Source organism: Petaurus breviceps, unplaced genomic scaffold, assembly GCF_028583685.1.
Source record: "Petaurus breviceps papuanus isolate PSGF00001 unplaced genomic scaffold, PetGlider_PUasm1.0 90654, whole genome shotgun sequence".
NCBI lineage: Eukaryota > Metazoa > Chordata > Mammalia > Diprotodontia > Petauridae > Petaurus > Petaurus breviceps.
The window spans coordinates 6467209-6481120 of NW_027187301.1; the positions used below are offsets into that span (position 1 = coordinate 6467209).

Sequence of the window (13912 nt, forward strand, 5' to 3'; positions counted from 1 at the left end):
ACACATGAGGGAATTTCTCTGGTAAGTGAAACTATTCTAAGTGCCTAAACTTTAAGAAACAATTTAACCCCCTTTTTAAAATAAAGTGAAAGTCAGAGTTAAGGAACGTAACTTGAATAGTTCTTCATGAGTAAGAATCTTTATGAGTATTAATTACCATTCTGTATCATAATACAAATAATGGCTTTACTGTCACTGAGGTGTGTAAAGGTACTTGGCCCCTAAAGTAAATAACCCCATTCTGCTATGCTTTAAGTTTGTGCATATTTTAAAATTTTTTTGTTCCCCTCTTGTCTGCCTATAATTTCTTGCTGCTGTCAGTATGTCCCTTCCTCTTTCAAAAAACACTGCTTCTAATTATGTATTAGCTACTTAGCCCCACTATTCTGTAGGGCAGATATACCAAGTGTGCTAAAGTTACACTGAGGTACCTTAAGAGATGAGAGTTAATGCAAATTTATTTCTGACTGGAACTTCCCAGGATTTATACTTACATCTGACGGTGAAAAAAATCAGTCAGATGACCTCTTGACCAATCTACATACTGGATTACAGTAAACTGTGATTACCTTAAACTAGATAAAAATATTCTTTGGATAATTACCATCCCAGTTCTGCCTCATCTGTTCCTCTATTAACTATAGCTGTAGCCTAAAAGATCTTACCTTCTTTAACAAAAAGCTAAATCCTGAGACTAAGAACCATGTTTCTTTCTAACAAACAATGGTATCTGGAGATTGTTTTAAAAGGTATATTGGACAACTAAGACAATAAAAGCACACTGAACTAAGATTCTAGGAGGTAATGAAACATAATAGAAAACATTGGACTAGGAGCCCAAAGATGCATGTTGTGGGGATGGATCTACTACATACTAGCTGATATTGGCCATGTTACCAGCTACCTCTTTGAGTATCAATAAAAATAAGAGGACATTACTTACCCTGCCTGTCTCACAGGGTTGCTGTGAAGGCTGAATGAGAATGTATCTGAAAACCATCAAGTTATATCAACATAAGGTATTATATAGAATATGGGATTAATAGCTGATGATAAAGAGTCCAGCGAGCTCCCAGAATAGATTTCCCATTTTATTGTGAAAAAGAGCTAAGTTTCACTTCTCAAAGACTTGGGATAATATAGGGGAAGGTTGGGATTAGAAAAAACAGAAACAGTCCTGGACCTCCAAGAATCTCCCTTATTGAAGACAAATATAAGACTTCTGGTTCAGTTTTCCCTCCTTTTCACCACTTCAAGGGCTACTACAATGGTGAAAAAATAAACTAACACATTTCAAAAAGCAGGAACAAGTGGTGATTTTAATACTGAAGACTGCAGGGTATAACTCTGGATGAACTATCTGAAAACCCAAATTAAAGCACGATGAGGAAACCAAAGGGAAGATCATGAGATTTTAAACTACTTGCTCTTCTTTAGGAGTAATTAATAATAGCTGACATTTATGTAATACTTTATAAAGCGCTTTTACATACTTTCTCATTTGATCCTCACAACCACCTTTTGAGGCAGGTACTGATAATACAATTATCTGCAATTTTAGAAGTTAAGTGGCTTACTCAACATCACCAGAAATGTTTGTGCCACTCAAGGGTCTGACTCTCCCTCCTGATATCACTGCCCCTTGTGCCATCCTCTTCTGGGTCTATTGTCACAGTACCTGTCACAGTCTGTGGCTGCCTTTCTGCCAAACACTTTATGTCTGTGCTCTAACTTTAAGCCAAACAAATTGGGGTTTGTGATTAGCTGACAAATCTCAATGACCTACCCCAAAGCCTTCATTCTGAATAGGAAAACTCTCTGGGTCAACCTCCGTTCTGCACCTGACAGTACTATCTGATAAGAAGAAATGTCACAGGAAGGGTGCCTACTGAGATGTCTGCAGCCTCCACTATAATGACACAGTTACAGTGCCCCAACAGCCCTGCAGTGCTGATCAATCAGGAAAGGTCCCTGGTTTCTACCATAAGCCTCAGGAGCTGCCTTGTCTTTAAGAGCCACCAAAAGAAAACTAGAGGGCTTTTAAAGACTCAACACAATATACCAAAGCTCCTGAAATAATAATGGGAAGGGCTGTATCTGCACCCAACAAAATCTGGGTTTCAATGTGCTTTCATTAGGGAAATTGAACAGAACCATCTATTACACTTTAGTTCTCCTACATAACAGAGTTGGGGCCAGGTAAGCTCTAAAAGGTTTCTCAGGATTTTGGCAAAAGTGACAATAGGAATGTGATGGTAATGGTTTAAAAAAAAAAAAGAGATAGGAGGCAGAAGGGCCAAAGCAATGTCAAAATCTAGGAATGGAAGAGCGTATAATACCAGAGACAGACACCAAAAAGTACACCAAATTGTAAAATGAAAGTCACTGGAAAAGCAACCTTTGACAAATAAGGATAATATGGCACCTAAAATTAATGTCTTCGGTTTTATTCATGGAACTAAAACCTACATAAATTTGCACTAACTTTTATAAAATATATTCTAGGAAATAAATAAATCTTTAAAATTCCTTGCTAATAAGAGGTCCCCATTGAGAAGAACCATTTTGATGAGCTAAAAGCAACTAAGCTTCCATGTTCCTTAACCTCATCATTTTGATAAGTAATTTTAGTGAAAACCATACTTCAATTTAAAATTTTCTATCTAAAATCTTTTCTGATGTTTAGATAGGGGAAACAAACTTGATAAGAGGTCACTTTATAATGTGCTGAAAAAAGAAAGTGACCAGAAAGAATGGCCTTCTCTAGGCAATTTTAGATTAAATTTCAAAATACATAATACCCTCAGCTCCTCTACGATAAAAAGAAAAGCTAGATCTGTTTCTAAAACTAGTCTGTTTTTCTCTCCATATGAGACTAAATGAGTAACTTAGGGTTCACCTTTATGAAGTGTAATGTTAACAAGGTTTTCTTTGCCTTGGCTTTTATAAATAAGAAAATGACATGCTTCAGATGATTTGCCCGATCATTCCAGAGGTGCATTTCTTTTAGAAGAACTATTCTTCTAATTAGATAACATCTCTGCCCCATGTAAAAAGTTGTAGTTAATTTTACTTACTAGAAGTTTAGCTTGTTCTGGAAGAGTGATCTGTTCCCTCTTTCCATCTGGATACCTCAACATCAGCTGTGCTTTTGGTCCTAAATAAATAAAAGATACGCGAATACAGAGGGAGTATAGTAAGATATGAAGACAAATGACTTAGCGTAACGTTCGTATTTTAGGAAACTAAAATTAACTCACCATTCATTTCCAGCCCTTCCGAAAGCCCATCTGACTTCTCAGGTAACACCTCCAATATTTCAGAATCCATGCCTGACAGTACTTGGTGGTTCGTTGCAGTTGCAGGCTCAGTCCTAGCTGAGGGCTCAGTCTGAGGCCTCCGGCTTTCCTCTTTCCTATGCAATAAGTCTTTGTGTGGAGACTTCCTAGATTTGGCAGGATTCTCTACCTCCTCTTCCTCATCAGAACCACAAACTGATATGAATTCCTCACTTCCAGAAAAAAGTTCAGATTCAGACTCTTCATCTGAGCGACTGTCCTGTTTTGCCTGTGTAGAATCAAAATGTGTCTCTTGCAAGGACGCTCTGATAGCAGCTTCTAGCTGGCTGTCTTCACTTGCATCTATAAGGCTCTCCTGCCAGGTACAGATATGAGACATAAGTGAAGGGAAAAACACAATTAATAAATCCCAAATTAAAAAGAAAGTGAAAAATGCAGCAGCCAAGATGTTAAGAATATTCTACTCTTAGGGGCAGCCAGGTGGCTCAGCGAGTAAGAGTACCGGCTCCAGTGTCGGGATGACCTGGATCAAATCCTGGCTCAGATACTCAGCACCACACCCAGAAATAACTGGCCGTGTAACCTTGAGCAAGTTACTTAACCCCGATTGCTTTAAAAAAAAAAAAAAGAATATTTTACTCTTAATGTTTTTGGTTTTTTTTTTTTTTTTGGAGGGGGGAAGGCAAAGCAATTGGGGTTAAGTGGAATATTTTACTCTTAAAGCAAGAGGACAACCCTTGCCTACCTCCTTGGAAAGAACTCTTACCAAAGGAACATTTTCATTACCCCCCCACCTGCCCCACCAACAGTGGGAAGACACGCTTGCAAGGGAAATGTTAAAGATCTTGGCAGATGAAGAACATTTAGTTACTGCCTAAACTTTTGATACTAGCAAGTCATTCTGTGAATTAATTTTTTTTTTTTACAAATTAGTGAAAAATTTAATATTCCAAAACAAGACAACTAAATCCTCTACTTAAATGCCAAACTGAATTCCTCAAGCACAATTAAACTGATTTATAAAACTGTTATAACTCTGCCCTACAATTTCTTGTAGCTCTTGATTGGTCAAGGTAGGAATGATAATTTCCTACTATTTTTATCATCCTCTGTGATTTCAACTACAAGACGAAAAATACTGCTCTTTGCATTAATTATTCAGTAAATCTTCTGACAATCTGTAATGTTAAGGGGATGAGGAGAGACAACTAGTCCAAACAACTGGAAAAATAGGAGTCTCTTTATATTACCTCGGATTGGATTTCTAATTTTTCCTCTAAATCTTTATAACTGAAAGGGATATTATTTATATATTTTTCACTACTGTTTGTTCTAATTCCCACCTCCATCCCCCTGATTTTTAAAGAAGGTTTTTGGGTTATGAAGAGAATAACAAACTTCTAACAAGTCTAAGTCCAAATAAATATTTATATTTGGACCATCAGAAATGTAGGTTGCTATAGTTTTGATAGTGCTGATTACAAAGTTCTCTCTCTCTCCACATATATGAGTAAAATTTTGCTCAAAATGAAAATGGTACCAAAATGGTATATACTCAAAACGGTACCAGCTGTGATCTTTTCCTAAGACTCAATGTTTCTTGCTGACAGGGTGAGAAATATTTTTAAAGGATAAACTCACTATGGCCATATAACAAAGCACTGGTTTGACAGATCATAATTTCATCTACAGCAGTGCTTACATATAATAAATACAATTCAATAAGCATCTTATATATAAGATGTTGAGTACAAATGTGCTAGTTCCCTGAACCCTCATACTTACAGAGCGGCCACATTTTTTGGGGGGATTGCTGGAGAGTCCATCCAATTGACCATGCTCACCCAGGAATCCTGTCACTTGATCCAAAAAAGAAGTCACATCTAGCTGGTGCCATTCCACTAGTTTCTGACCTGAAGAAGAAAAACTAAGATATAAAACAGCATTTATGTTCAATACCTTTCCATGTGAATAATCTTACAATATTAGGCCTTTGCAGAATATAGACTGATGCTGAGGAAAAATTTCTTTATCTTAATAGAGCACCATAAAGTATTACAAAAGTATCAGGCATTAATTACTATTACAACTAGATCATACAGGCCACAGCAGACAGATACAGACACTGCATCAATAAAAATCCAGGTTATCATGGCCTTTGGATAAGAAGAAAAGATACAGCATCAGGTAGCAGCAGGTATATTAACTGATTGACCGCCACTACCACGCCAGAATAATTTACCTGCTACCATTTAGTCATCTGGAGCTGGAGACAAAAGACATCACCCTTCCTCCATTCATCTTTAGCCAGGAAAGTGGTCCCCAATGAGTCACACTGACTGAGCTGAGGAGGTGTTTATTCATTAATAGGACAGAGACCTACTTGTTCAAAAATGACTCTTTTCCTTGGAAAAGGAGGAACTGACCTCCACTGACCTTCAAATAGGGCAGAGCTGTGAATGCAGAAAATAAGACATTTGCTTCTAATCTTCAAGGGGAGAAACTGAAGAGCAAAGGAGTATGTCTGGAGGTCCATATTACCTGCCTAGGTTTTCAAGACACAGGTCTTTTGCCCTCTTTTCTGGATCTTTTGTTCTTACTGCTCTTGCATTCTAGCAGGCCAAGTGAGCCAAGCTATTTCTCCCTGTGTCTTCTCTTTTTTGTCTTCTTGAGGGTGGACCAAGTATTTCAGTGTCTCACTTCTCTGAGGGTTGTAGCAGAGAGAAGGCTGCTCTTCTAGTGGGCATATCAAGCAGGGATTTTTCTCTCTCAGTTGAAGTTGAAAAGTCTGTGTGGCCTCATGTCAAGGGAGGCTCAATGGGGTCCAGGAAAGGTATGCATTGCCATCTTCCTTTCAAAAGGAATTATGAATTATGTATACATAATGTTTTTAGAATTATTGTTAAGGAGTTTATCTTCACATGAGCCATTTTTTAATATAATGAATTAGGAATTTCACACCTGATAGTCATACAAGCATGGTAGTCTGTGTTAAATACCTTTCTTGAGCAAACTGTATTTACTTAGGCTAAGTAATCTGCTACTGTTAGCAAAGACCCTAGGTGAAAAAGTACATGCTCTTCAGATTTGGGATACTGATGCAGCAATAATAATTTTTGACAGAAGAGTGCAAAGTAGTCAGATAACTAGTTCAGAAAATGGAGCAGTATTATTAACATAAGATAAAATGTCTTAAATAGAGAGGACCTATGCAAATATGATTGTAGTAATAAACTTAGTAAGTGCATTCTTAGATTATTACAACTAATAAAACTCATAAGCAGAACATGTAATATGGCTTCTAACTCCACTAGATTCAAACTGCTCTCTCAAAGGCCACCATTTACCCCTCTGTGGTTCAATCTGAGAGCCTCTTCTCAGTTCTCACCTTTATCTTTCTGCCACATCTCATTTACACCCCTCATCAGCACTCTCCCTAATTTACTCTCCTCCCCAGCTTCTATGACACAGCTCTTCCCTGCTTCATCTATCTTCTTTCTCCTCTTCACACCTATGTTTGGCCTCTATCCTCATCCTTCTCTATGCATACTGTCCCCCTAGTCCCATGGACTCAAATGGTATCACTATCTGGAACCTTCCTAAACCTAGAAGCATGGCATCAATAGCTCTGTTAAACTCCAGTCTTATCACTTATGCTGTCCAAAAGAACCCTCTACTTGGATGTCTTACCATGACCAGCATAAATATGTCTAACACTGATGTTATTATTATCCTCCTTTTAGATGTTTCCATTTCTGCTAAGGATACCTCTCTCTTTACCTTCATCTTCAGTCACTCAAACTCAAAACCTTGGAAGTCATCTCTGATTCCTTCTCTTTTCTCCTCCCCCGACATGCAATTACATGTCAACCCCTATCTCTCTCCAAATCTCTTGCGTCTACTTCCCTTTTCCCACTCATATAACCATTACTTCACTACAATTTAAGTCTTCATCACTTGCTATCTGGATTATCACAAACAAGCTTCTTGATGCCTTTAAGAATCCTTCCCAAACTCTGTCACCTAACAAGTCTTCTCTCCATTCTCAGAAATTTCTAAACCTTTCTAGCACTTTCTCTGGGGTTCTCTTTTGCACCATCACTACTCATTCTATACTGTGCCTGAATACAAGGCATATCCTTTTCCCAGTCCCCAACCCACTCCTACCACCCTCAGTAACAAGAGAAGTCACTTGAGGACAAGAACTATGTCCATTTTAATCTTGATTTCTGAGCAACTAGCACAGCACCTGGTATGTACAATGTGTGCAATAAAGGCTTGTTGAACCGACCTGAAAGACTTGATGAATTGATGCTTATCTTACCTGTCCTTGGATCCAAGATGGAGACGTAGGGAAAATCCCCTAATTTGTAAAACTGTATGTATCTCTGTCCTTCCTCACTGTCATGATACACCTGTCAAACCATAAGATATTAAACAGCTAGCTAATCTCAAAGACAAATTACCAACTGGTACATTGACATACAATGAAATCAGCAATTCTCAAAAAGAAAGGAAAATAAGAGATAAGGTTTTTAAAGATAGAATTGAAAAATTCAAAAGATTCTCACAACCAAACTGGGCGAGGATTTGGGGAGGATGCTTATAAGCAGCACTAAGATAGGCCTTTAAATTAACATTCAGACTAAGGTTACAGAACCTTTGTACAATTTATTTAAAATCAACCAGAGAATTATAAAGCTGGACAGGACCTTTCTTTAAAGCAAGTGGTGTCAAACTCAGATCCCTGCAGTCTACATGCTGATATATAAAGCCAGAAATTAACATTGCTATTTAATTGTTCTAATTGTATCTGAGTCTTTGAGGGACTTGGCAGAGATACTGGAGTAGTTTACATTTCCTTCTGCAGTTTATCTTACAGATAAGGAAACCGAGGCAAAGAAGGTTAAGTGACTTGCCCAGGGTCACACAGCTAATAAGTGTTTTGAAGATGGATTTGAATTCAGGTTTTCCTGGCTCTATCCACTGCCTCATTTTTATATTTATTTTGTTAAACATTTCTGAATTTATTATAGTCTGGTTCTGGCTGCCCTAAGGAGTAGGGCCCCTGTGGCCACTGAGTCTTAACATTTCTTATCTAGTTCAGCTCCTGTATCTTACATATGAGAACTATGAGGTATCAGAGGTTGCTGGTCACAAAGGTACTAAGGGAGATAGGACTACAATTACAGGTCTCCTGATTCTTAGCCCAGTGGGGGTTTTTTTGCCAATAGACTAAGGTAATGTTGGTGGATGGCTGAGTGTACCTGGTTTCTCTCTTCCCCACCCCATTCATATTCTATATTCAGTTATCACAATATTTCAGACATGGTAGCAGGGCTGCTTTTAATTTATAAAATGAAACAGTTGATTCACAATCAAATTCTGCCATTTCCCTTCCCCTATAACCTAAGAAAAGAGCTTCTTCAACTCTTTCTGAGTCTCATTCCCACCTGCCAGAAAATGAAGTGTTCCCGGATAATGTTCTTCACAGCTTCATTGCTCCAGACATCCCGGTTGAGGCACTGGCAAGCGAAGTCCTGCACATTCTGGATGTTTATCATGAGCCACTTGTTCTGCATCTGACCACACTCTTTGGCCTATGGAGAGTTTCACAATGTGGATTAGAAATGGAATTTCTAATGTCTATAATAGCAGCAGACAGGATATTTTGGTACTTGGAGCTTGTCAAGCACCTCCCAGTGTTCCCAATCAAAATGGCATCTAGTGAGGCTTTTTTCAAGAAAGAGAATTTAAGGGGTCTATTTTTAATAATATGAATATCACTTATGCATGACTATAAAACTATGAAATTTATTCTTGCATGGTATAATGTGTAAATGTACCAATAATGAAGTTTTTCCTCTTAAATTTACCCATTTATTGTGAGCACCAATCTCAGAGAAAGGACAAATTTAGCAAAGGTCAATGGAAGTAAGGAAAAGGCTCTTAGAAATCTTGGTCTTTCCCCTACAGGGTTGTAAACTCTATGAGAATAATACCTATGCCATAACTGTATTTTTATCTCCTTAATCACCTAATTTAATAAGTACTTAATAAATGGTCAATGAATGAATAAAAAAATCTTAATTGTAACTTAAGAGTTATAATAGTGCTTTATGAAGCTTTACAAAGTGTTTTTCTCATGCCAATCAATAAGTTCTATATGCATTTAAAAATAGGAATCTTGGTCTAGGTCACCAATGAGTAAAAAGAGAACACTCAATACATTTCTTCTCCAAACCATCTGCTGGCAAATGAGGAGAAAAGAGCCCACGATGGTAAAGGGACTCCACATCATATGAGGATCAGGTGAAGGAACTAGGGATGTTTAGCATGGAAACGGATATAAGGGGGAAATAATAGCTGAGTTCAGGTATTTGATAATATTCAAACCTATTCTGAAAAGAGACTAAGGCTTGATTCATGGAAAAATCTCCTAAAAAACTAGAACTACTTAAAAGTGGAATGAGCTACATGAGGTAGTAAAGGGTTCTCTCCTCACAAAAGGTCATCAAGTAAAGACTGGGCTGACCAACCACTGTTCAGAGATGCTGCAGTGGGAATTCTCATGCAGGTAGAGCTTAGACTGAGTTTCCTTCCAATTCTGTGACTGTTTTCTTCACTGGAGAAAAAAGGTGAAGCTTTGGGAAAATGAGCGTTGGGAACTGCCTATCTATGGGAACTATCATCTATCTACTATCTATGGCTTACATCCATTATTATTCCATCTCTCAATGAAAATAAAGTTTTTCACATAAATGTTGGCCTTCAAAAGAGTCTGGGTATATCACCTAATAACGATCACTGACAATACTAGCTTCCAAACATGTTAATAAAATGTGTACTCCAAAAAAAGCAACATTGCCTAATTCGGCAGATAAAAGCTTTAAGAAAAAACCTAAAAACTTACAGTTTCAAAGCTGCCTTTATGCATTAGATCAATAGGGGGCCGGAAGAGGTCTGCAAGGGTAGTGAGCTTCTTATCTATTGCTCCTCCATTTCTCAGCTCTTGTTCCTGCCGAACTGAAGAGACACAGAAATCAAGCTCAGTGAAATAGGAAATTGCATTTTTTTAATGTCTCCAATTACATTTTTTGGACAAAAGTTAACATACTAATCACATGATTAGAATGTACTACATTTTCAACAGGAGATAGATATATAAAGAACTGCCCTCAATGAAATGGGAAGATTAAAAAAACAATATAACTAAGTGTAGAAATGAAACCAGATGTTAGTTAAATGTAACTATCAATCTAAAACATTATCTTTAATTAAAAAACTGGCTTTAAAATTTTAGTGAAAAGAAAATGACCACAGGTCATTCATTCCTTCTGCCTTCTCTCCCCTTTTCCCTTGCTATTTAGTCATCTCCTAAAGAGATACTGGCTTCCAAATCCTCAGAAGTCACAAGCTGGTAGTAGTTGTATGGTTGATGTCCCTGTCTTCCCTGACTGTGTTTCAAATTTGAGGACTCCAGCAGTGTAAGGTATGAGATGAGGAGCCCCTGTTGCCATTGTCTCCTAGAAGGATGTAAGGTCCCCCGGTTACTCTGAATGAGTAAGTAGAAGGCCAGGGCATGGTCAAAGAGCTCCAAATGAATTTTCCAACCATAGTTATTCTTACAGCCTCAGGCTGTGGCACTGCCCTGCTCCTCTTAAAAGTATATGGACTCCTAAAAAAAGTATATATGGGCGGCTAGGTGGCGCAGTGAATAGAACACCGGCCCTGGAGTCAGGAGGACGTGAGTTCAAATCCGACCTCAGACTTGACAGAATTACTAGCCATGTGACTTTGGACAGGTCACTTAACCCCAACTGCCCTCCAAAAAAGCAAAAAAAAAAAAATATATGGACTCCTAGAGCACTTATCCCAACTTACTACACAGAAAAGTCAGTCCTGACAAAATATGTCATTAGCAGCAAAAGGGGAAGAAAAGGAAAACCTTATCTCTTGAAACAAATGCTACTCTCTAGCTGAAAGAAACCAAGGGAACGAAGCAGCCTATGGACAAGACTGACACTACCAGAGTAGAAAGCATTTTAATATCATGCTGAACTATACTCAACTCTATATTTTTCAGGTCCTAAATATCTTGTCTATTGATTAGACCTTGTACATCTCCTCCTCCCTGTCTTTCTCAGTGCTGTTAGGTCTCTTGTAACCTAATAACTTAAAATGTGAGCCTTTGATCTCTAAATAGAAATTAAAAAAAAAATCTGTAAGTCTGACCACACACGAGTCCACTTTCTGATAGAACAAAATCACTAAGCAACTTTATTATCTTAAATATTTAAAAGGATATAATTTTTTTCCATTTCAAGGAAAAATAAAACACAATATTAAAAAATCTGAAAACTTTCCTATAGATTTAATATGGAAAAGACTGAGCTCCTGTCTCGACATTTTATAAAAGAAATTTGCAAATCATGGATAGTCGAGTATTTACTGGTAAGACCACTAATAAAATCTGAGACTACAACTTCTTGGGAAAAAGTATTTATTCAGTCCAAGGATTCTTAACCATTCTTTGAGGCATAGCATTTTGGCAATCTGGTGAAGCCTAAGGACTCCTCCTAAGAATAATGATTTTAAATGCATAAAATACATAGGATTACAAAGGAAACTAATCATATTGAAATAAAGATGTAATTTTTTCCCCATTCAAATTCACAGATATCCACTCTAAAACCTATGATCTATGAACCCTAAGTTAAAAATTCCTTGTTTTAAATTAAGCGGTAATAAACCTTTAATTAGAGAACTATTTTATAGTGCTTCCATAATTAATAGTAATGATAATTTACATATAAGGCACTTTAAAATCTGCAAAAATTTTAATATATTATTTATCTCATCTAAACCTTACAACTCTTTGAGGGAGGCAGTTTAGGTATTGTTATCCTAATTTTACAGTTAGGGAAACTGAGGCACACAGGTTAAGTCCATGGGGAACTAGTATCTAAGTATCTTAGAATCCAGGTCTACCTGACTTTGAATCTAGTGCTCTATCCACAGTACTACTTACAAGGCTATCTAGATGGCAATGATTGCTAATGGACAAGAAAAAGGTGAGAAAAAAAGTTCCACAGATACCTACTAGTTTCAGTCTGAAAATCTCGAAAACCATCAAATATTGAACGAGCAGGCCGCCGTCTTTTGGGAGCTACAGGAAGAATTAAATATTTAGTATCTGACTTTTTCATGAAATTCAATCCTAAAACTGTTTGATCTATAAGTTTCTCATATCAATACATTCAACTATGACGTTTGATAAATTATATCAAGAAAATGATCTATGCTAGTTGAGTCATAATCACAGAATTTCAGTGTTGAAAAGGAACCTCAGAAATCATCTAGTCCAACTCATAAAAAGAAATCTCACATACAACATATCTGACAAAGAAGGATAAAAATAGGACAAATGTTGGCAAAAATTGGATTCAAAAAACCATTTTACATTATATTCCATAATAAATTTAAAACAGACACCTGACCATCAACCCAAAGAAATTAGCAGAGAAGCAAATCATTAACTATCACAGAGATGGATAACAGAAGGATTCTTACCAAACAAAAGATAGAGGAAATTATAAAAGATAAAACAATCATTTTGATTACATGAAATTGATAAACTTTTGCACAAACCAAACTAATATATCTAGAATAAGAAGAGAAGTGGTCAACTGCGGGAAAAAATCTTTTCCCCCACTTAACAATATTTTATTTTTTCCAATTACAGTATGCAAAGATAGTTTTCAACATTTACTTTTTTAAGATTTTGAGTTCCAAATTTTTTCCTCCCTCCTTCCCCTCCCTTCAAGAGAGCATGCAATCTGTTATAGGCTATACATGTATAATCATAATAAACATATTTACACATTAGTCTTGTTATGAAAGAATCAGAACAAAAGGGGAAAAACACCAGAAAGAAAAAACTATGCTTTAATCTGCATTCAGACTATGGTTCTTTCTCTGGATGTGGGCAGTATTTTCCATCTCATATGAGTCCCTTGGAATTGTCTTAGATCACAGATTGCAAACTTATTTGGCCTACCACCCCCTTTTTTTTTCTCTCTTTTAATATTTTTAGTCTACATCATTCATTTCCACAAGATTTTGAGTTACACATTTTATTCCCATTTTCCCTTACCTGTCACCCCAAAACAGCGATCCCACTGAATATCCCCTCCCCCAATCTGCTCTTTCCCATATCTTCCCCCATTTCCCCTCTGACTTTCCAGTAGGGCATGGTGGATCTCTATGTCCCAATGACTGTATATTTTATTTCCCAGTTATATGTAAAATAACAATAATAATAATATATATTTAAACATTTGATTTTAAAACTTTGAATTCCAGATTCTTTCCTTTTCTTCCTCATCACCCACCCTTACTAGGAAGATAAGTAATTCAATATAGGCTGTACATGCGTACATGCAAAACATTTTCATAGTGGATATATTGTTAAAAACTAACTATATTTCCCTCCATCCTATCCCACCCCCCATTTGTTCTATTCTCTACTTTGATCCTGTCCCTTTTCAAAAGTGGGTGCTTCCAACTTCCCTCCCCCCAAGCCTGTCCTCTCTTCCATCATCCCCCCTCTC

General features: G+C 37.0%; 1 protein-coding gene across 2 annotated transcripts in view; it reads right to left on the reverse strand.

Annotated features, from left to right (window-relative positions):
- Window positions 1-13912, reverse strand: part of UBXN7 (UBX domain protein 7) — a 51953-nt gene that overhangs the window by 10874 nt on the left and 27167 nt on the right. Inside the window, exons 4-11 of one of the 2 annotated variants that reach the window (XM_069065020.1) lie at window positions 12403-12468; window positions 10213-10325; window positions 8753-8899; window positions 7624-7714; window positions 5085-5212; window positions 3261-3654; window positions 3078-3157; window positions 939-989 (exon numbers count right to left, since the gene is read on the reverse strand). In XM_069065020.1, coding sequence (XP_068921121.1) covers window positions 954-989; window positions 3078-3157; window positions 3261-3654; window positions 5085-5212; window positions 7624-7714; window positions 8753-8899; window positions 10213-10325; window positions 12403-12468 — 1055 coding nt within the window. In that variant the 3' untranslated portion in view covers window positions 939-953. Of the gene's footprint in view, window positions 1-938; window positions 990-3077; window positions 3158-3260; window positions 3655-5084; window positions 5213-7623; window positions 7715-8752; window positions 8900-10212; window positions 10326-12402; window positions 12469-13912 lie in introns of those variants that run through there. The other variant, XM_069065019.1, reaches the window with a different exon arrangement.